Here is a 24,030-nt window from a genome sequence, read left to right as displayed (position 1 = left end):
ATGCCTAGACACTTGCACTAGAGATGGGTAGTGAGTAAATACTCAAGAGTAAATATCGAGTAAATACTCAGTATTTACTCAAAATACCCGTATTTACTCGTTTTTACTCAAATTGGTGGGTATAAACTATTTCGCGTGCTGAAATGGAAATACAAATTAGAAATATTGGTGTCTTTTGTTATCGGCTACTAAGTTAAGTAATCAAATTTATATGAATTTTATTTTAAAGACGTGCTCTCCATACATGTAACTATTTTTCACAAAAATAAAATTCAGAAATTACCAGTGTGTTATACATCATCTGATAGGTCTTTAAAAATTAATTGAATGTTTCTAAAAAGTTTTTTAATAATATGAACAGTTTTGGAATAAAACGATAATTAAGGCCGAAATAATGTTTATACCTTTATAACTTTCGAATTCGTTGTTGGAAAAATATCCAGAAACCGTCAAATTATTGCCCATATAATACAAAACACAAAACTAGTACTTTAAACGTCACCAGCTGAGCCATTTTTGAGTTTTCTTTAGAAAACCCTTAATAAAAGGTCGTAAGTGCCACATTAACAATCACTTCCGAACGTCATGCCGTTATCTAGAACATCAATTTAATTTAAGTCTCATACTTTTACTGTAAATACCTGCTTTTTTAAAACAAAACTGCTAACTAAACATTGTCACTATTTTTTTCTCACAATGATTACCTCTTTTTCGACAAACTAAGACTCCCATAAGCTTCTTATAATATAAATCTCATATAAAAATGTCCACACAGTTAAAATAAACACGATTAAGTACTTAAATCTCATTTTTTAAATTATTTTTAGGTAACAGTTTCTACTCACCCAAATGAATAAATACGAGTATTTACTCGGTGCTTTGAGTAAATTACGGGTAAATACTCAGTATTTACTCACCCCTACCCATCTCTAACTTGCACAGGCGCCGCCTGGCGGGATAAAATGTCTCAGTGTGCCTCCTCATTGTATATGTATATTGTACATAAGTGTAGTCTATGTCAGGGCGACATACTGTCACACGCCAATCACGCGCTAGCCGTGCTCATGTTATTTGTTTTTATGGACATAATATTGTAACTAGATGGACAAGGCATTAATTTACATATACTATATTAATTCTATAATAACATATTTCGAAATTTTTGAAGAAAATAATTTATGAATGACTTGTAAAAAAGACATTTGTCTCCATTGTGTTGTCTTATTTATACAAAAATTAAACATAATCAAATCTTATTAACATAACACACAAAAAGTACCTTTTCCATTTTTGTCTTTACAAAAAACTATTGAACAACAATACAGTACCAGCCAATAATAACTTTAGAAAAAAATTGTGAATTTTTATTTTAAGTGCCAATTTTACGAATAACATTTACGTTTTATGTGAAAATACCTCCAAAAAAACTACCTTATTTATGCCATAGATTAAGTGTAATTTCGTAAAAAAATGCCAAATCATGGGATTAGCTAATATGTATCAGAGGGGACCCCAAGCATACATGAGCCGTGGCGAATGCTGGATAACGCAACCAGATATTGGAAGGCAACAGGGACGGTACTAAATTACTAATATTAAATGCACATTTATGCATTCTAATAACGTTTAATATTGTATGTTAAATTATGTTCGAGACTTGTGACGTTGAAAAGGAAAAAATACATTTCCCGACTGACAACAATCATGGAAATTATCCTTCAATTTGTCCTTCCTAGCTCTTAACAGAAGGAAAACAAAACATATAATTGTGCTATAAATAGCGGGATTGTCGCAAAAACCGTTCCCATGAGACAATGGAATAGTTTCGTCGGCTATGACGCAGTAATGACAGATCTGGTTATTGATCGCAGTTTGTTTAGTCTTTCTTACTTAGGGCCGGTTTTTCAGTCGCCAGATAAATATATATCTACAAGATAAAATTATCACTATCCTTTTCATCACACGTATAAATGACAATGACAGCTAACATTTATCTGACAGATATTATTTATCTGGCGATTGAAAAATCAGCCCTTAGTGTAAGGCCTGACGGCTCAGCCACGACATCGGTCTAAGCGCGACAGCGGCACACTTCGGACACTGGCGATCCAATATATGAAAGAAGCGCGTTCCTAGCACACAGTCTAAGCTCGTGTAGGTGAACGCGTACTGTGCTTGTATGAGTGAGATATGAGAGGCGGTAACTGTGAGGTAACCGAGAGGGGGTGGGCGGCACTATCAGCGGGGAGCGGGAGTGGCCATACTGTACGATAGTACTCTTTATTATACTGTGACAGCGGTGAGCGGCGGCCATACATTGGAGCGAGACACAGCGATGGGACTTTTCATTCGCACGTACGGCTGTCGCTCACCGCTGTCGCCTTTAGACCAATGTCGTGGCTGGGCCGTGAGTGGCTCGAAGCGGAGCGTTAGGCGAAGCGGGCTCGCCCGCGTGCACGCTATGCATCGACTCAGGGCACTTGTATGAGCTTCAATTGTTTGAAATGCACGCCCCGCTCTGCTGCACGCCTAATATGTAAATATATGTGAGTGTGCACGGGAAAACTTCTCACTTTGTCGATTGCTATAAAGCCGTTTTGTCAGTTTATTAGTAGTAGACGACCGGTCTGGCGTAGATGGTGGTGACCCTGCCTGCTAAGCCGCGGTCCCGGGTTCGAATCCCGGTAAGGGCATTTATTTGTGTGATGAGCACAGATATTTGTTCCTGAGTCATGGATGTTTTCTATGTATATAAGTATGTATTTACCTATATAAGTATGTAAATCGTCGCCTAGCACCCATAGTACAAGCTTTGCTTAGTTTGGAGACTTTGGAGCTAGGTTGATCTGTGTAAGGTGTCCCCCAATATTTATTTATTTATTCATATAAAGATACAAGTAAATCTCGTCTTAATGGTAACCGACAAAGTGGGACGTTTTACTAAACACACTCACATATGAGCGTGCACAAGACGGGCAGCAGTTTGAAATATAAACATTATTACAAATAATAATATTCAAGAAGATTTCGTACAAATTATTAAGCTTTTCAAGGGTTTAAGTACGACCTGATGAATACGTTTAAACAAAACACTGACATTACTCAAACACAGAAAGACCTTTGTTCTTAAATGTTAAACTAGATCAAATAATTAAACCACGGTTTAAAACTACGCAACGCGAGCCCAAATCCTCCAAATGATCTAGTAATTAACTCAAGTCAAAGGTGGCAGTACATGTGGAACGAAATTGCCCCAAGGTGACAAACTCAAGTATTAAACGATGACGCCATACAGCGTACCTAAATCTCTAAGCATACAATAATAAGTGGTTTTATGTGATGTATAAAGTAAGCGAGGTATGTTCGTTTGTAGATTGCATATTTTATTAGTACTTTCAAATCGCTCTTAAGCGTTGGGGCCGCCTGTTGTTTATTTGATTTTAAGGGTTTCGTAGTCAACTAGGAACCCTTATAGTTTCGCCATGTCTGTCCGTCCGTCCGTCCGTCCGTCCGCGGATAATCTCAGTGACCGTTAGCATTAGAAATCTGAAATTTGGTACCAATATGTATATTAATCACGCCGACAAAGCGGTAAAATAAAGTGGAAAAAAATAATTTGTTAGAGTACCCCTCCCCCCAACGTGTGATATATTGTTGGATAGGTATTTAAAAATGAATAGGGTTTACTAAAATCGTTTTTGATAAAATTAATATTTTCGGAAATAATCGCTCTAAAGTAAACAAAAGTGTGTGTCCCCCTCTCTAGCTTTACTTTATAAAGACTTTCTAGGAAAATTGTTTTGAACTTGATAGGTTGAGAAGTTTTTGAGAAAAATACGGGATACTATGGAACCCTACACTGAGCATGGCCCGACACTGAATGACTTAAACGATGAGAGGTAAACATATAAATCTATACATATAGGAGATATACTTTTAAACGAGCAATTCTTGTATATTTATTTATTTATATATATATTTATTTACACTGACGATCTCGGAAACCGCTCTAACGATTTCGCAGAAATTTGTTATGTGGTTGTGGTGTGGTGGTTTTTGGGGGTGAAAAATCGGTCTAACTTATCCTTAGGTCCCGGAAAACGCGAATTTTCGAGTTTTCATGCGTTTTTCTTCGCGCGCCATCTCGTGTGCAGTAGTTGTACTGTTAAGACAGAATTCTTTCGGTTGATGTAAGTACTATTTATTGCAAACACTAGATGGCGACACAGGTCAAGGCTAAAACGAATAGAAAAATACACTATTTGAGTTTTTGTGGCGAAATGCGCGCCATCTCGTGTGGAGTAGTTGTATTGTTAAGGCTGAGAATTCTTTCGCTCGATGTAGGTACTATTCATTTTTGAACTAGATGGCGACACATGCCAAGGATACGAAACAGAACCGAGCGAAGCTCGGTTGCCCAGATATTCTATACATATAGGAGACGCGTCATTATTACTTATGGCTTATCAAAATATAAAATTTGTATGAAAAACCACACACATCTCCGTAGATTTAAGAGAGATCCACCTTCGGAGATTCCGTGTAGAATGTGGCCGTCTACATTAACCCCCGACGCAAAAACGACGGGGTGTTATAAGTTTGATGTGTCTGTCTGTCTGTGGCATCGTAGCTCCCGAACGGATGAACCGATTTAGATTTTTTTTTTGTTTGAAAGCTGAGTTAGTTGGGACTGTTTTAAGCCATGTTCTATGAAAATCGGTCCACTTATGTCGGGGGATTTATCAAAATTTTAATTTCGTGGTAAGGTTATTTTAAGTGTTAAAAAACGGTGACATTTGCTAACGAGGTACAAGTTAAACCTACTAATTCTAAATATAATATTTATCTTAGGTTAGGACAATTTGTAAGTGCAATTAAAGTAAACCGCAGTCGTGGTAAACCGCTAGTTATAAAATAACTATACATATACGTCGCTGTTTTAGATTTAGCGGTTTGTCATAACAAAGGGTTTTAGATAGGCCAATTATAGCATTGTCATACCTACTCATCGCCGTGTTTATACTCACTGCTACTGCTACCTACTCGTATGTTACTCACTTTACGATGTCTGTATGATAGATGTGTATATTCACATTTTTGACACATTTGTTTTGAAGTATGTTGCGAAGCTGCAAGCATTATTAATAGATAAAGCCTACTACTCCATCCAAGAATTTATGGACGACAATTTAAAGTAAGTTACCTACCTACTCGTAAACACAAAATTACACATGCTAATTATAAGAAACAATGTACATACTTTTAAGAATATTGCCATACCCTTCACAGGGTGCCATGTGCTCATATTAAAATAATTTTATTGTAACACCTGTACGTACCATGGTAAGCAAATAAATGATTTATGATTTATGTGGCTAAGACGTATCGTTTGCCAAATCTAACGATTAATTTCGAATTGGTTGAATCGATTAGGCCCTATGTACAAGGAGGCGCTTAAACAAATATACGATTTCTATCAACTTACTGAAATGTCATTTGAATCGAAATGACAGACTGCCACAGCACTTTTAAAAATAAAAATGCGTGATAAATTAATATCGTAAAATACTCACTAACGAATATCCGCAAAAATGTAACATGTGTTAGATTATGTTTAAAGTACCTAAGCGAAATTTTATTTTCAGTACAGATACTGAAACGAAAAGGTTTTCCAACTTGCCAGAACAAATTAAAAGTGACGAGAAGTGGTTCAATTAGGGATGCCTGGTCGAAACGTAAATGGATTGCCAATCTGGGAGTTTTACTAATTTAAAAAAAAAAACAATGTTACGTAACGTGTTGTACGATACCCCCTCACGCCCTGTAACGCATCGTAACGTTTTACGAGACCCCCTCCCCCCAAATTGCGTTCGATTTAAAACGCTCCCTAAGTAAATCTGTCGTGATAAATTAATATCTAAAATACTCACTAACGAATATTCGCAAAACTGTCATGTTTTAGATTATGTTTAAATCGAAATATTATTTTTAAGTACTTGATTTTTTTAAATATTATTACAGGATTTTATTTAAAATTTCATTAGGTTGCGCGAGTTTACGTTTTGTGGTCGCTGTCATGTGTCAAAAAGAGGTTCTTACAGCTTTGGGACAATAGTAGGTAAGTATTAGATAAGTAATATCAGGATGATTTTATTTTCACCAGCATCAATGGCGATTGGCGACATTGCACAGCCAATTTTATTTTATATTCGGCATATGTCCTATTAATACCTCTACAAATTGGTTAGTTATGAACTGTGAAGTTATCACACAGATTACGTATGGCTGGGGCCCATTTCTCAAAACTGATAGTTACAAGTTACAAGCAGAAATCTCTTTCTAACTTTTCACATTAGACATTGACAACCACTTGTACATTGTAACTTGTAGCTTCGAGAAATAAGCCCCTAGTGAAAAAAAAACACAAGATACAAGTTTGTTTCCGTATGTAGAACTAGCGGCTATATGTATCACTGCGACCATTTCTGATCTATTGTGATCAAATGTAGGTCTGTAATATGTAGGTCTAAGAACATGCCATATATCCAGTGCAGCATCGTCTTCAGTGGCCGTATCATGGTCGTGTTAATAGTCACTTGTCATATCATGCGTCACTTTCACACATACATACTTGTTAGAACGTGACAGACATGGTGACAAATGATAAACAACCGCCCATCTTAGCTCTGCAGGCCCCGCTCGCGGGGGCCCTCCGAACACTATATTAAACAAAAATGTTGATATTGTCGATATACAACTCACCTATAAAACACGTTGTTGATCTGTTTCCGTATGTACGCGCGCAGCACTAGGAACTTGCCATATATCCGGTGCAGCGTCGTCTTCAGAAAGTCCCGCTCGCGGGGGTCCTCCGAATCGAACAGGTCTAGCAACTGCAACAAGACGAGTAAAGTAAGCTTTATTGCTACGAGGTAAAGTTAGTGTTAGTAGTAAAACTAGATTTTTTGAGTATGCGTATAAAGTATAACAGGATTTATGCTAGATAAAGACTACGTAAAGTTGTATATTTTATAGTCTAAATTTTACTAAGGAAAATAGCCGCTACCACAGTATAATAAAGAGTAATATCCTACAGTATGGCCACTCCCACTCCCCGCTGAAAGTGCCGCCCACCCCCTCTCGGTTACCTCATAGTTACCGCCTGTAAAAACGCGGTCAGTCGACCTGTCATGTTTCACTCATATTACAAGCATAGTACGCGTTCACCTACACGAGCTTAAACTGTGCTAGGAACGCGCCTCTTTCATATATTTTTATCGCCAGTGTCGGAGGTGTGCCGCTACTGAATATGCCCCGCACAGAACACCCAATGTCGAGACTTTCGAGACAATGACAATGTAGAAAATATGTTCGTTTCTCGTCTCGTTGAAAAAACTTTTGCACATGTACTCTTTTCAAAATCAGACCCAGATATCTAAGTTTTGCTAAAACTAATTATGTCTCAAAAACGGAGTCTAAATCTTAAAGCGAAAGATTTAAAAAGTTAAGCCTAATCAACACTAGATAAGGTGTTACGACCAGTCAAGCGTTTAACTGTTTGAGTTCAGTAACTCTGTCGACAATCGTAAACTTTATAGCAAAGACATAAGAATGGTCAGTTCAACAATACGGACATAAAACACGTTACAATGCAGACTTATGATGTGTGGCGAAGAGGAGATAATAAGCCTTTCATGCAGTTGTCACGGTATAGAAATAATGGATTACTTTCGCTACAGGTATAGGTAAGAAACCAAAGGAATACAGTGCATTTGTTAGTCGTATACCTCGAAATCAAAAAATCCTTGTAGCTTTTCACCTATTCGCGTTTCGCCGCGATCTCAAAATTTCTGAACCGATTTTTTTCTTAGTATGATTTCTGGTCGCCAATTACAATGGTGTATAAAATTCATAGTATATTTACTTCCCTGCCTTTTTTCACTGTAGTCGCTTTTCACCTCGAAATATATTTGTTTGTAATGCTTTATTAGATATGGTGATATTTCCTTCAAGCACTTTACCTAAAAAAAAACTGTGGTTTTTAAATGCATTTCACATTTATTTTGTAGTTTATCTCCTTATAATAGACACAAGGTACACGACTAACAAATGATAACAAAAGAATATAATCCAAAAAAGCTTTATACGGCAAAAGTATAGAAGTATTTTAATCGCATCGATCCTCAGTATGTACAGTTGTACACCCAGAGTAAATATCTGACTAGCGTCATAATACTTTACTCAAGTTTCAGTGCCACTCCTGGCAAATAGGTAAGAGGTTAAAGAAAACAAAATTGTGACATTGCAGTGACAGGTTGCCAGCCTCAGCAATTTATTTACGCCACAAGTTTTAACCCTATCCCACAGTCGACTTAGAACGATACCTACGGGAAGTCAAAGGGGTGATGAAATTGACGTCACTCCTCAGTATTTCATAGTAATTCCATATTAACAAATCGTTTTGACAATTCATAAAAAGAAGTTGATTTGACTAGTAGGAAACTAGCCTATTGTCAAAAATAGCTCCAATAAACCGGTATAAATCGTTCGCTTATGTGCGGTCAAGGGCATTAGGCATGGGGTTCTAAAATATTAGTGCACACGTCTTACCTATCGATTTAGAGAAGTTTTCAACGTTTCACCTTTAAGTTCTTGGTTAAGTCCAATCGAATTCATTAATATTTCCATTGCCAAGGTTATGTTACCGACTAAGCTATGAATTAGAAATAGATGTCAGTCTTACCCATCGATTATACGAAAAGTCGACATTGTCTTATGATTTTTGTCAATCCATTGGAATAATTAGGGATGTTCTGGATCTACTTAACGTAACAACAAAACGCCAATGAAACCCGCTAATCTAACCACAGTTTGGAAAGTGTTGTAACCTTTGTGCAGGTTAAAACGGTCGTTACACGATCAAGAGATTTCTTTAGCAGGGTTACAGATGTAGTGCGAAAAGATTTGCCTTCGTATTGTTACAGAAACGTACGAACGTGTCATGCGCTATGCTATTTCAATCAGTCTCAGTACAAGATGTACTGACATTGACTGAACTAGCATGACAACGTTTCCGGAAAAATACGAAGGAATTTTAAAGAGCCACCAAGATTGTGAACATGATTTTTGGGGGATAGGTAACATTTTTATGGCTACAATACTACTGTAAAATCAGAAAACATTTTCCTCCTAAAGATGAAGACTTCCCACCTTAAAGTTCTCTGCAAAGCCATTCAAACCAATGATGAAGTCTCTGATAAGATATTTGATTCCGTTGGAGCAATATCATCTACAGATTTTGACACTCCTAACGTCCTATTCGAAATGATCGGTCTATGTAATTTGATGGTATCATATGATTTGTGATAATTTGATAGGTGACATTTTTACGGCTACAATACTCGCGCACTGTAAAATCGAGAAAGAAAACAGTTTTTTCGAACGGAAAGGTTTCTTAGGACAACTTAGGACTGACTAGTGATTTTAATCTATAATAATACATAATCAAAGTAAAAGATTCTCTGATCAAATAACAACATATACAGTAACTGACTAAATTAACCATTCAAGCCAATGATGCACTGTCTCTGATAAGATTTTCATTAGCAGCATTCACCAGGTTGCCTCGGAAGTTAAAACTCTTATTCAATGATAAGCAAGGGGACTTACCGATAGCACAAACTTCTGGTCAATATATTTCTTCGCTACATTAGGCTGGAAGTCTGGAGACTCCAGCAGCCTCAGGAACAGCTCGTAGACTAGCTGTAGATGTGGCCAGGCTGCCTCGAGTGTGGGTTCATCCTCTTCGGGGTCGAACTCTGCGCCGTTGGGGTTGGACGACGGCGGCAGTGTTCGGAAGAGGTTTATGGCAAACTGTGAAAGATAGGACTGATTTAGTATTCAATAGTAAATAAACACTGGGTGTTGATTATTGTGTTGGATAGACACGTTGTTGGACGGATAGACAGAGAAGCCGAAGAGGAATTCCGTGGTTCTGCAGTCCAAATTTGAATATGAAAAGAATAGCTGTTGCTTCATCAGCGCCAAATTAACAGAATTAAGTGTCTTGAGCATCTAGGACTAGGTAAAGCGAAGCGAAAACTTGGATCCTCTCACTCTCACTTTACCTCCTTCCACTTTAGGTTTGAGAGGGGTTCGTTAGTGAAGTCAAAGGGTCAGCAATTGTCGAAGCTTACGTCCTAAAATTGACTTTCACTCACCATATTGACTCGCCTGCAACGTGACATATTCATATTCCATCATCTATAACAGCGCGGCGCGCTTCACCTCCGTCCACTTTAAGTCTGAGAGGGGCTCGTCAGCGAAGTCAAAGAGCCAGCAACTGCCGAAGCTTACGTCTTAAAATTGACTTTCACTCACTCACACATATTGACCGCCTCGGGGTATATCGCCTCAGTGCCGTGACATATTCCACCAACTCTAGCATCGCGCCCTTTACCTCCTTCCACTTTAGGTTTGAGAGGGGTTCGTTAGTGAAGTCAAAGGTCAGCAATTGTCGAAGCTTACGTCCTAAAATTGACTTTCACTCACCATATTGACCGCCTCGGGTTATATCGCCTCTGTGACGACTCCCCTCTGCGACGTGACATATTCCACCATCTCCTCCTTTCACTTCAGGTCTGAGAGGGGTTCGTCAGCGAAGTCGAAGATCAAGCAATTGTCAAAGCCTTCATCTTAGATTAACTTTCACTCACCATATTGACCGCCTCGGGGTATATCGCCTCTGTGACGACTCCCCTCTGCGACGTGACATATTCCACCATCTCTAGCAGCGCGGCGCGCTTAACCTCCTTCCACTTTAAGTCTGAGAGGGGCTCGTCAGCGAAATCGAAGAGCAAGCAGCACTGTCGCAGCTTCTGTACGAAGAGCTGCTCGCGTTCGGCGGCTGGCGCATCTGGAAAGAAAGAGAATTGTAAGAAATTTTGAAAATGTCAGATCATCATACCGATTTGACCACGGCGACTGTTAAAGCTGATGGTTATTAGAGCGACATTCATGAGCTCTCAAGTAACTGACATACTCAATTCACTGCAGGTTAGCACCCCTCCGACAAAATTGTAGTCGAAATGTTAGTTTAATGTAAGGTGGGACAAGATTGAAGTTTTTCTTGGGTAACATAGAAACCTGCCTGTAGTGCTTCGTTACAAGGAACATATTTCATCAGACTCATCTCCTTATATGAAATATCAGGAGCACACAAGACTTCAATGCTGAGCAAGCAATCTTAAATATTTAAATACAATTTTTGTTTGGTATCATTTGGAAGATAACATAGAAAATGTGAATTGCAGCAAAATTATGGTACGAATAGTACGATCAAGGACATAGTTAGCTGATGGTACAAAGGAGGGAAGACATTACACAGGGGTTACTTTTGTTCCCCCCTAAACCTCTCTTGGCGACGCCCATCGGTAAGCAAGTATCGTACATTACATAGGGAGGATATAATTAAAACCTTGGAATATATGATTACGATAGGATTTATTTTGATATCACATTATATTAACTTTTTTATCAGTCGTAATAACGTTTCCATTACGGTAGGTTAGGTTCTGCCGCAGTGAAATTGGTAAAAACCGGATTTCTCCAGTTATTTCGCAATCATGAAATACCGAAGATTGTTCCGCCTGCATATGATTACGCTCGTTAGTAACGTCGCAACCCAATTTAGAAGAACGTTGAGGTATGTACGCAAATGTAGAGGAAAATGGATTAAGTACATTAAAAGCTTCATAAATCTTAGCTTAGAAGAATAAACATTGAAGTATTGCTAAATTAAATTGCACATCGAAATGAATTCAATCTTGGATATGTACGAGTAGGAATGGGATCGATGGATATAAAAAAAGTTTGCCAAAAAAACCCCTTTTTAACCCCCGACGCAAAAACGACGGGGTGTTATAAGTTTGACGTGTATGTCTGTCTGTTTGTCTGTCTGTCTGTGTGTGTGTGTCTGTCTGTGGCATCGTAGCTTCCGAAAGGATAAACCGATTTCGATTTAGTTTTTTTTGTTTGAAAGCTGAGTTAGTCGGGAGTGTTCTTAGCCATGTTTTATGAAAATCGGTCCACTATCTCGCGGTCGGGGGTTTTTTCAAAATTTTAATTTTGTGGTTAGGTTATCTCTCGTAACCTGTTGTGTCTAAAATCTGTAAACGCCAATGCTAATAGATTTGAAATCGAGCGAAGGTCTTCTTAAGACCGTTTTCGCTAGGGGATCTGAGCTGCTCTCACTATTAACGCGATAAGTACACCCTGTATATATCTTAATATAACCTAACCACAAAATTAAAATTTTGAAAAACCCCTGACTGCGATACATAGTGGACCGATTATCATGAAACATGGCTAAGAACACTCCCGACTAACTCGGCTTTCAGACAAAAAAAAACTAAATCTAAATCGGTTCATCCGTTCGGGAGCTACGATGCCACAGACAGACAGGCAGACACACACACAGACAGACAGACAAACAGACGGACAGACAAACAGACAGACAGACACGTCAAACTTATAACACCCCGTCGTTTTTGAGTCGGGGGTTAAAAAAACGTCGATTTGAATTTCTTCTGTATTTCATGGGCGGAAGTAACCTTGTGGGGCCAAAGTGCATTGACCTCTGAAGGGATTTTGAATATAAAGACCCAGTGTTGTCTAAATTAATCACCAAAATAGGTACTCCAATAAAAATATTTCCTGAATCAGATAAATCAGATTACAAATAAATATACAGAGTGGGGCCTGTAACGAAGGCGAAGAATTGAACTGTAGGCTATTCTCTTTATACTGATCAACATTTGTTCAGTGACTTTTAAAAATTATGAAGTCTTTAAATTTTTAATTTTTCATACAAAATAAATATTAGCTTCAATGTACGCCATTATTGTTGTCATTGACGTTGTCTGTCACACTTTAGACTTAACAGAATTCACAATACATTACCTCTTAGAAAAAACTTTCAAGGGTGATCAAAATCAAAATACAAGTTATTTTTAAAAGTCGCCGAACAAATGTTGATCAGTATAAGGAGAATAGCCTACAATTCAATTTTTCGCCTTTGTTACAGGCCCCACTCTGTACAAGTAGCTACAGATTGTAATCAACTGTGACATAAAAAATCTGCGGCAACGCTCACGGTACCAGAGTTCAATCTTCATATTTATGTTTTGTACAATAAATAGTTTATAATACATACATACATAAAATATGATATGCATACAGTTCAATGCACAATCCGTTCAGTCGATGAAAGGAAAATTCCAGTAGCACGGGGTTTCCATGGAAACCGGACAATAGCGCAGAGCTCTCTCAATGTACCTACAATTTTATACGTGACTTTCCATTGCAAAGGGCCCTTATGTTTAATGTGTACAATCATCTTTACAAACCAACATTCGAAATACATGTATACACGACTTTATTGTCATTTTCTTAGTGACGTCATGGCTTGTAAATATTTTTTGCCATAATAACTTGTAGATATTTGTGTACTCAATCGTGCAATAAGTACTTTAATAGATTTTTGTTACAATCTGAAATGGAAAGGTCTTCTGAGTTGATAATGATCCTTCTAAGTTGGGAAACCTGATATGGATTATTTAGATGTGACATAGATAATTCTGTAGGTACCTATACTGGATGTCCCCAAGCATAGATAAGAGTTTTACATTATTTTGTATAAATGATTTCCTTAGTTCCAAGTTATGCTGTGTGTAACACATAAATTCCTATTTAAAATGTGCAAATGTATTTGAGTGCGATTGTTAGTCTAAGCACTTCCGTCGTCTTAAATACTTCATTTGAAATAATAATACTTAGTATACATTATAATAATGTCCACGGAGATTACCAAGTGAGATAACAACACAATTATATTTATTGTGCCTAATAGAAAACCCAATATGAGACTAAACGAAGGGTGTGACGTCACCATAGTACAGGTAAACATTTCTGGATAGACGTAAATACATTCAGAAGTTTTGGAGCAGTAAGGATTTTTTTTATTGAGAAAATGAATGCATGTGTACCTAACTTAAGTCTTTAAATAGGTACATAATTGAAGGTAAATATAAAGCCAATTTCAGAAAATTTGTAATGATTGATCTAAAGATTGTCGACAGTCGTACCTTTTACGTGACGTGTGACTTATGTATAAAAAGTACTTAACACGGATCAATTCGTATCCGGGTTATCGGACGAGGACATGAGGTCCCGCTTATTCGCAGAGGCGACGTTGACGTACAAACGAGCGGTGGAGTTGGCGTTGGCGCTCGAGGCGGCGGAGCGGCACGCGCAAGCGAGCGGCTCGGGCGGCGGGGCTAGCGCGGCCACCGCGGGGCACGGCGCCGCCGAGGCGGTGCACCGCGTGGAGGCGCGCGGCGCGCGCGCGCCGCGCGGCGGCGGCGGCGTCAGCGGCGGCGGCGGCGGCGTCAGCGGCGGCGGCGGCGGCGGTAGCGGCAGGCGCGCCGCGGTACCTGGCCGCGCATGCTGGCGGTGCGGCCGACCGCACCGGGCGGACGGGTGTCGTTTTAGAAACTACTCATGCGACAGTTGTGGCCAGAAGGGCCATCTCAAGACGATGTGCAAAACGGGTCCTCGAACCTCGAGCGGGAAGGCGCCGGGAGGTGGACATCATTATTTAGACAGCGAAGATGAGTCGGAGTGCGATTTTTATAACCTTAGAGTCAGTGGAAAAGGTGACAAGCCGTATTTAGTTCCGATGTTGGTGAATGGAGTGAAGTTGACCTTTGAACTGGATACAGGTAGTAAGATTGCTGCTATTAATACTGATTTTTATGAACAGTATTTTAAAAACGAACCATTGCAGGTTAGTGATTTGTGTTTTCATTCTTATAATAAAACCCCAATAAAGCCTGTTGGGTACATTATTGTAAAAGGTGTTTTGGGTGAACATGTGTCGGAAAACCTGAAGCTTTGGGTAATTCAAAATGGGGGACCCCCTATATTTGGCCGTTCGTGGTTAAGACTTTTACAGATAAGTATAGTTGAAATTTACGATTTAATTATGCATGTATCGGAAATAAATTTAGTGGATGATTTGCGGCAAAGGTTTCCGACCGTATTCACACCAGGGTTAGGTACTTGTACTACAAAAAAAATTTCACTTAAATTATCAAATACTGATCCAGTGTTTATTAAGGCGAGGTCATTGCCCCTAGCGTTGCGTAAGCCGGTGGAGCGGGAACTCGAGCGACTCGTGGCCGAGGGTACGATTTATAAAGTCGAGCATTCAGATTTTGGCACACCGATTGTACCAGTAATTAAAAAATCGGGCGAAATTCGTATTTGTGGAGACTATAAAGTGACCGTTAATCCAAAGTTAGTACAAGATCCGTACCCGCTGCCACGAATTGAGGAGTTATTCGCCGCTTTGAGTGGGGGCGAGCAATATAGTAAGATTGACCTTACAAATGCGTATCAACAGTTATTGTTGGATGAGGAATCCCAACCGTTCACTGCCATTACTACCCATATAGGTACTTTCGTATATAGACGTACTCCGTTCGGTTTGAGTTGTATTCCTGAAAAGTTTCAGAAGTTTATGGAGGAGACGCTGAGGGGGCTGCGGGGGTCGCAGTGTTCCTCGACGACATCGCGGTCACCGGGCGCGACAGGGACGAGCATATTGCCAACCTGACGGCGCTGTTTGAGAGGTTACGCGACGTAGGTCTCAGAATTAAATTAGACAAATGTTCTTTTTTGCAAGATAGCATTGTTTACGTTGGGTTTATTATAGATAAACATGGCTTACACCCCGACCCGGAGAAGATTAAAGCCATTGTCGAGGCGCCTGCGCCGAACGATATTACGCAGTTACGATCATTCTTAGGGCTAATTAATTATTACGCTAAGTTTATACCTAATCTTAGCTCAACGCTTTATCCGTTACACCGGTTGCTACGTAAGGATGTGTCTTGGGTTTGGTCGACAGATTGCAATAAAGCATTTTTACACGTTAAAAATGTTGTGGCTGGCAGAGGCGTGCTAGTGCATTATGACCCCGAGCTGCCGTTAGTTTTAGCCGTGGACAGTAGCTCCTACGGCCTCGGCAGCGTACTGTCCCACCGCTTCCCGGACGGTTCGGAGAGGCCCATATGTTTCGCGTCTCGCACGCTGACCGCGGCCGAGCGCGCGTATAGTCAATTAGATAAAGAGGCGTTGGCAATAATCGCGGGTGTTATTAAACACCATCAGTACCTATATGGCCGTCATTTCATTATAAAAACGGACCACAAACCTTTGACGTTCATATTTGGCTCAAAACAAGGTTTACCTCAAACGGCCGCTAGTAGGTTACAGAGATACGCGACAAGGCTGGCAGCTTACGATTTTGCGATTGAATTCGTTAAGTCCAATGATAATAGTAACGCAGATGCGCTTTCAAGGTTACCGCTGCCCTGTCGGCGTAATAAGGATAAGGCTGTAGAGGCAATATCATACATTAATTATGTTGAGGATTCGTTTCCTATCAGCGCGAGAGATGTGGCGTCACGGACGCAATCTGACGCAGTTTTAAATAATATATGCCATTATATCAGAAATGGTTGGCCGGCAAGCGTAACAGCTGAGCAGGAGAAACCTTATTTTCATAGGAAGGACCATTTAACATTAGAGAGGGGTTGCATTTTATACAACCATCGGGTGGTCATACCGGATGGATTAAGGCAACAGGTGTTAATGGAGTTGCATGAAGGTCACCTGGGCGTGGTAAAAATGAAAAATTTAGCACGCGGGTACGTATATTGGCCGCAATTGGACGCCGAGATCGAGGCGCTGTGCCGCGCTTGTGGTGCGTGCCGCCAGCAGCGCGACGCGCCGCCGCGCGCCACGCTGCACCCCTGGAGCTTCCCGGCGCGGCCATGGCAGCGGCTACACATCGACTTCGCCGAGTTTCAAGGTAAACATTACTTGGTGACAGTCGATGCCCATAGCAAATGGGTGGAAGTCCAAAAAATGGCTAGTACCAATGCCGCAGCGACTATACTCAAGTTAAGAAAGCAGTTCGCTCGATTTGGCCTTCCTAGTCAAGTTGTAAGTGATGGCGGGCCGCCGTTCGCTTCGGCAGAGTTTGCCGAATATTTAAAAAAGAATTTCATCACACACACAATAACGAGCCCTTACCGAGCTGCAGGAAACGGTGCCGCTGAAAACGCCGTCAAGGCCGCCAAGCGGGCGATGAAAAAAGCGTTACACGAAGGGGCAGATATTGAGGTAGCTATGTGCAGGTTTTTATTTCAGTACCGCAACACACAGCATTGCACAACGGGTGTGACCCCGGCAGAAGCCTTGATCGGCAGACGGCTGCGTGGACGACTGGATGTAATCCTGCCCTCGTTCGAACGAGACGAGCTAGTAAATCTGGCGCAGGAGCGGGCTGGCCAGCATCGGCCGGGCGCCGAGCGGCACGTGCAGCCCGGGGACGCGGTGCTGGCACGCGACTACCGCCGGCAGTCTGGTAAGTGGGCCGAGGCAGTCGTCACAGAGCGTCAAGATCCGCTCACTTATAGAGTACGTCTCTCCGACGGACACGAGTGGAAACGACACATCGATCAGCTGTTGCCGATTCAATCGGCCAAAAATCGTTATTCGCTGTCAACATTCGAACCAAAGTCAGACGAGGACATCACGTTATCATCGACTTCAAAAGAAGGCAAAATAAAGTTAAACTCGTACAAAACAAATAATAGTACTACTTTACAGAAAGAAAACCTCCCCAAAACTGTGGTTTCCCTTTCAAATGCATGGCCCTTTAGAATATTTAGGGATTTTAGGGTTTATCAAATCATTAACTGTGGTTGTGCACGCAAAGGGACGTCAGGTTGTTCCAACCCTAACAATTATTCGATCTCTAGCCGAAAATGCCGAAGCAAACAGTTTTTCCCCACAGGTTAAACAAAACGAGCCTTAGGTAAACTTTATAGAAAATTTGTGAAATATCAAATATAAACTAAACAACGTGAACAATGGGGTCGCACTAGCATCTGTTCGATATTCACATCATCAATACATAAACATTGATTGTAAACTCGCGCCGCGCGTTGTGTGGGTACAGACAATGAATTTTGCCGTTTTAGAAGAAATTTGCTGAAAACTATAAATAGCAGAAAATTGCTTGGGCACCTGCTACGACTCGACGAATTCATTAAAAACATAATAAAAGGAAGAATCGAAGGAAAGAGGCAAAGGGGAGACCAAAAAGAGCTTATATGAGATAAAAAAGCAAAGAGTCACAACGTCGTGTCGTATCAGGAATTTCAGGAAGTAAAAATGAAGGCAGAAGATTGGCACACATGGAGTCCAACTCTTAAATAAATGATGATGATGATGAGAATACATTACTTTATACCGTAAAACATAATATATACATATTAACTTTACGCCTGAATTTGCCAAAGGGGTAAGTACCTAAAGCACATGAAACTGCTTGTTTCAGTGACGCTAGCGATTTTTTTTTGTTCTTTTCTTGTGTACATGTACGTACGTGTTTGTGAGCGTCATGAATAAATGTCTTTTATCTTCTTTTTTTTTCGATATAGCGATTGCGTAAAATGTACGGAAAAGGCCTTCATTTTATTGAGAGACATCAGAAAATCACTTTGAGTCTCTAAAGGTTATACAACCTAAAACTGTACACATATTCCGTGTCATTTACTCTATCGACTAACGCATTCTAATATTTATAGTAGGGGCACAGGTAAAATGTTTTTGTTTATTCGTAAGGGCGTAGGGGTGGCTACTGGGTTCGTGGGTGTTATTGCCAACCAATGCACCGTGGGCGACAAGGGACAATGCCTACTCTATTTTCATATTACATTAAGTAGGCGTTGCAGTTACATTGAAAATGTTGTCTCAATTTGTGTAAAAGCACGGGGAAACGGATTGACGCATAATAAGTAAGCAAAAAAAAAAACATTCGTAGAGCCTCATGAGATTTAGGTACCCTTTATGAAGGATTTTTTTGGAAGTACCTAAACTAGATAAAGGTACCGTGAAAGGGATTAGACCTTTCACGAGTGAAAGGAGGGAAGTGTTTTCCAATTTTCAAATACGTATCAAGTGTATTTACATTTCTTGGTAATCGCTTTGTTGGCTACTGTAAACCTCTCTACATTAAAAGAGTGTTTCTGTCTGTGTGAGTCTGAAACTTCAAAATTTTCCAGACAACATTATTTCAATCACTAACACATTTACCTCCCTGCATCGAGCACATAACCTTAGCAAACTAATTACGATCATTAAGGCACGTTAGCGACATCGACACACAACCTTTATTTTTAGCAGCTATCGGCCCATGAATAATGTCAATGGGAACCGACTGCAGGCCAGCAAGGACGCATTCCATTTTCCCATGGCATACTTAATGGGCCGGCCGGACAGCGGGTCGATATATTTCTGCGGCATTTTCGCCATTTAGTGGCGTAGGTATATGGACGAACACATCAGCCGTGGCTGACCTCTTCAAGGCTAAGGCGTTGGCGAGTTTGGGTACGCATGTTGTGCCGGCTAGCGGTTACGATTACAGTGACGCATGTTTGTACCCAATTTGTAGATGCTTGCGGCATTTTGTAATGAAAATTCGTTTATGTTTAAGCTAATCTCAGCCGTTTACAAACGTTTATTTATCTCGGTAGCGGGCTAAAGCGATTTGTAAACATTGATTGTCAAGATGAGATCGACGAACCTTTAAGAATGGGCAATTGAACCATGAGGCTCTCTTTATCAGCGGGCACGGCGAGCCGCTCGGGCGTGATCGCAGCCGCGGGCGGGCTGCGCGCGCCCGGCGGCGACGGCGCCTTCTGCGGCGGACCCGGGGCCTCCATGCCTCCGGAGAACAGCGCAAAACGGAACGCACGAGCTACGTCGGATACGCTCTCGGAGCGCTTGGTAGTCTGGCTAGCGACCAGATCGAGTCCCGAATGGAACGAAGGGGATTTAGGGATACCGAGCGGGGAGACGGCGCGGCGCGGCTTGGTCTCAGCGGCGGTGAACATAGCGCGGGTAGGAGCGCGCACCGGCCCGGCGTGGACCATCGCAGGCGGCGGCCGGCAGCGGCATCCGGCACAGCACCCGGCGGCGCCGGGACCGGAGCGAGCGGCGGGGGCGGCCGGACTGACGGCGCGCCGCGCCCGCCGCCCTGCGCGCGCACCTATCGCCGCTCTATACTGCCTTCCCGTCCATAAAGACCTATCACACTACGACACTATTGTGCCGATACAACTTAATAGGTCCGTAGGTAGGAGTGTACGCGCTAGGGCTGTCGTCTCGTGTCGCACGCGATTTACATAATCGCTTCTCAGAAGGATGAAGAGGAAGTGCATCTCAAATTACTGTGCGCTTCAACGAGCCCGTAATTTCGCTTCAACGCAAACCTATTCAAACATTGTTACTAATACGTGTTGTTTCTGAGATACATATTATAGGACGGTCTAACAATGAACATGATATTTTTACACTCTGTAAATTTGAATTTATAATCAACCTGAATAATGAAGGTGAGAATAAAATAATTTTTTTATAAGTAATTATGTGTATTCACTAAATAAGAAGACGCTATTTACAGAAACTAAAGAGACAAAAAACACTACAACACTTTCGAAAAATAACGTGTTTGTAATATAAAATACATATTATGTACTTACAAAATAAATCCAAAAAAATAGTGTTTAAATATGTACTTCCAGCAAATATACCTAAGTATGTTAATTAGTCACGATCGGCGTCACCCCTAATTCGGTTAGCCGCGGGTCAGGACGCATCCACCCGATCGCCTTTACACCCCATGCTTATCCACACCATTCCACTGATTACACGAAACTGGCAGATACAATTACCAAATACATATGCAGTGCAACAACAGTAAAACCAGCTTAAAAAGGGCAAGTGTATTAGGACAAGTGTCTTAAAAGGAAAACGTACCCGACGAAAAAAACGATGTAGAGTTATTTATAAGTTGATATTAAATTGCCAAAATCCTATGAAGAGGTACATATCTTTTATAAGAAGTCCATATTTGGAAATACGAACCGCAAAATAACCGTTATAATTCACGTCATGATTAGTACCACCCCAAAGCGGGTTGGACGCATCCACCCGATCGCCTTTACACCCCCGTGCTTATCCACCACTCCACTGATTACCCGAAACCGACGCATTATCATCAAATATATGCAAAATACGTTTATAAATTCCGAGCCCTGTATTTTGGATGAAATAAATTCAATTTACGCTTTTCACGTGATTATGTTGAAATGCGTTTTCCATTATTTATGAATAACTAGCTTTTTTCCGCGGCTTTGCCCGCATACTAATCTAATCTTGTTATCCCATAAAAACTTTAGACCCCATTTCACCCCCCTTAGGAGGTGAATTTTGAAAAATCCTTTCTTAGTGCTCCTCTACACCTTATAAAAACCTACGTGCCAAATTTGGAATTTCTAGGACCAGCGATTTCGGCTGTGCGTTGATATGTCAGTCAGTCAGTCAGTTTCTTCTTTTATATATTTAGATACGTGAGTTGTCACCTTCTACGAATTTATCAAAAACATCATAGAAGGAAGAATTGAAGCAAAGAGGGAGAAGTGAAAACTAAGGAGAGCGTACATGTGTCAAATAAAAGAAAGAATTAACGTCGACGTGCCTTATCAGATTGTCAAGTTGAAGGTAGCTAAGACCGACACACATGGAAATTACTCCACCGACACGGGATCACAAGATGATAATGATGAAAAAAATAAGGCAAACCTTGAAAAATGTCGGGACTTGGATGCATTTCAACGGGATGGGCGAGATCTTTTACTCAGCATGGAAAGAATTAGAAAGGTAGATGGCTGCCTTCCAGCCGTAGGTAGGACACACAACCAGACTAAGTATCAATAATTAATTGTGTCAGACTCAGTAACTTACACGAGTATCAAGTTTTCCACACTATAACGTGCATTAAATGATCATAAGATTATAACTGTCACCACATCACAAACCCATTTCTCACAAAGAAGTCTCAAAAGAGTCTAACTCCAATATTTAATTAAAATAAATCAGTGAGCACTAAACAGGTACCTAATACCCTAACCTTCGAATAAACACGGCATAAATATTATGCGATACAATGTTTACTGTCTCCACTCGGCCGTAATAGGAGCCGTCGTGTCATTTTAACGAGCTCAACTATTCAAAACAATGCCTGTTGCAAATATACAGGTTGTTTTTGTTTACTTACTTTTTGGCTAGATACTGGCTTCAGTCCATGACCTTATCCCCGCACAAAATAATAATCATCGAAATAACAATTCGATAGGTACTGAAAAAACCGGCCAAGAGCGTGTCGGGCCACGCTCAGTGTAGGGTGCCGTAGTTTCCGTTCTAAGTTCTACTTTTGTGTTTTTTTTTTTTTCATATTATTTAAACATATAGTTCAAAAGTTAGTGTGTGTCCTACACGCACGCACGCACGCACGCACGCACGCACGCACGCACGCACACACACACACACACACACACACACACACACACACACACACACACACACACACATCATATATACGCACGCATATACGGGTTCCTAGTTGACTACGGAACCCTAAAAAAAAGATTAGAAAACAACAGACTGCCGTAAGTATCGATGAAAACGATCTCTATCAGACGACCTTTATTTATACATGTCAGCTGATGTGTATACTATGTAATATTTATTTGTATGTCTTTCCTATCACGGAACACTGGTGTTCCGGACCTTTGGGAGGCGTGCGCGGGGCCGAAGCCAACGCGTAGAGGCCCTTTTGACACTTTAATGAAATGTAAGGGGTACACCGAGCGGATGCTGCCCTTGCCCGCATCATGGGACACACGCAGAGGCAACACCCGCCAGGGTGTAAGGACTATTTGAGAGTTAATGGAATCTAAAATGAACTGGGCTATTCGATGAAAGTGATGGGCTAAATACTGGGCTATGGGATAAAAAACCGGACGCCTGCCTAATAAAACGGTATCCAATTTTATTTCTGACAGACGGTGACTCGTCCCCACAAGATGGGCCCCCACAAAAAGCGACATCCAAGATGGCTCAAGATCAACACCGGTGTGAGAACTGGGTGTAGAGAGGTGTACACCGCTTTCTGCCCAGGCCCCGTAGCCGAATGGCATTTCTCCGACGCCAAACGAAAGCGATACGCCGCTGGCTCTGTCGCGCCAATACGCAAGCGCGATAGAGATAGATATCTACTAGCGCTTCGTTTCGTGAGCGTTTCGTGAGCGATTGTGCCATTCGGCTAGCCACCCAGTGGCCGTTAAGCCACTGTACCAACTCGCGTCTTACGCACTATGTAATATTATTATTATTTGCGTAACAGATACTAATTTTATTTTATTCTTGTTTTTTTCCAAAGTATCTTAATCAGTCCACCGGTTTAAGCGAAATAGTTAACACAATTATCTACATTTATGAATTTACAGATGTCTGTCGGTAGGAGAACCCAAGTTTTGGTAACATTCCTTTCCCATAAATATTTTCCCATATATAGAAGAACCAGGCGGAGGTTGGTAGGTTATACCCACTAATATTTATAAATATCAGAAATAGAAGTAAGCATTGATTAGCGAGTAAAGATATGATAAGCATTGATTAGCGAGTAAAGATATGATGCAAACATTGCAAAAAGTATTAAGAACAGAATAGACTATGATTTATTGAATTGCAAATGGTGGTTGCATAAGATTAGGAAAAACATCCGGTGTTTTGTATAAGTAATAAAGAATGGTGCAGAATGCACATTATGCTACAGGAAAACTTACTAAAATAACATTGCAATGGTTGTTAAGGTCGACCTCTTTTAGAATGTAGGTGACACTCACAAGAGACTAAACAACAGTATAATACGGACATTTTGAAAGGAGATGTAGCAGAAGAATTAGGAATACATACAAGAATTATTATAATTAACAATACAGGTAACCATGACCTACCAGAACCGTCTGGGCAACCGTTGCCAGCCAGTGG

General features: G+C 40.7%; 1 protein-coding gene across 4 annotated transcripts in view; it reads right to left on the bottom strand.

The window, feature by feature from the left end:
* The window catches only part of LOC125232511 (serine/threonine-protein phosphatase 2A 56 kDa regulatory subunit gamma isoform), a 96,140-nt gene that overhangs the window by 10,963 nt on the left and 61,147 nt on the right, over nt 1-24,030 (bottom strand). For 3 of the 4 annotated variants that reach the window (XM_048138208.1, XM_048138211.1, XM_048138209.1), the window contains 3 exons: nt 10,716-10,915; nt 9,670-9,873; nt 6,763-6,893 (listed from right to left, as the gene is read on the bottom strand). In XM_048138208.1, coding sequence (XP_047994165.1) covers nt 6,763-6,893; nt 9,670-9,873; nt 10,716-10,915 — 535 coding nt within the window. Of the gene's footprint in view, nt 1-6,762; nt 6,894-9,669; nt 9,874-10,715; nt 10,916-19,720; nt 20,440-24,030 lie in introns of those variants that run through there. The other variant, XM_048138207.1, reaches the window with a different exon arrangement.

The sequence above is a fragment of the Leguminivora glycinivorella genome, chromosome 13 (genome assembly GCF_023078275.1).
Source record: "Leguminivora glycinivorella isolate SPB_JAAS2020 chromosome 13, LegGlyc_1.1, whole genome shotgun sequence".
Classification (NCBI taxonomy): Eukaryota; Metazoa; Arthropoda; class Insecta; order Lepidoptera; family Tortricidae; genus Leguminivora; species Leguminivora glycinivorella.
Note: the sequence above shows the minus strand (reverse complement) of the source record. Positions and strands in the feature narration are given on the sequence as shown.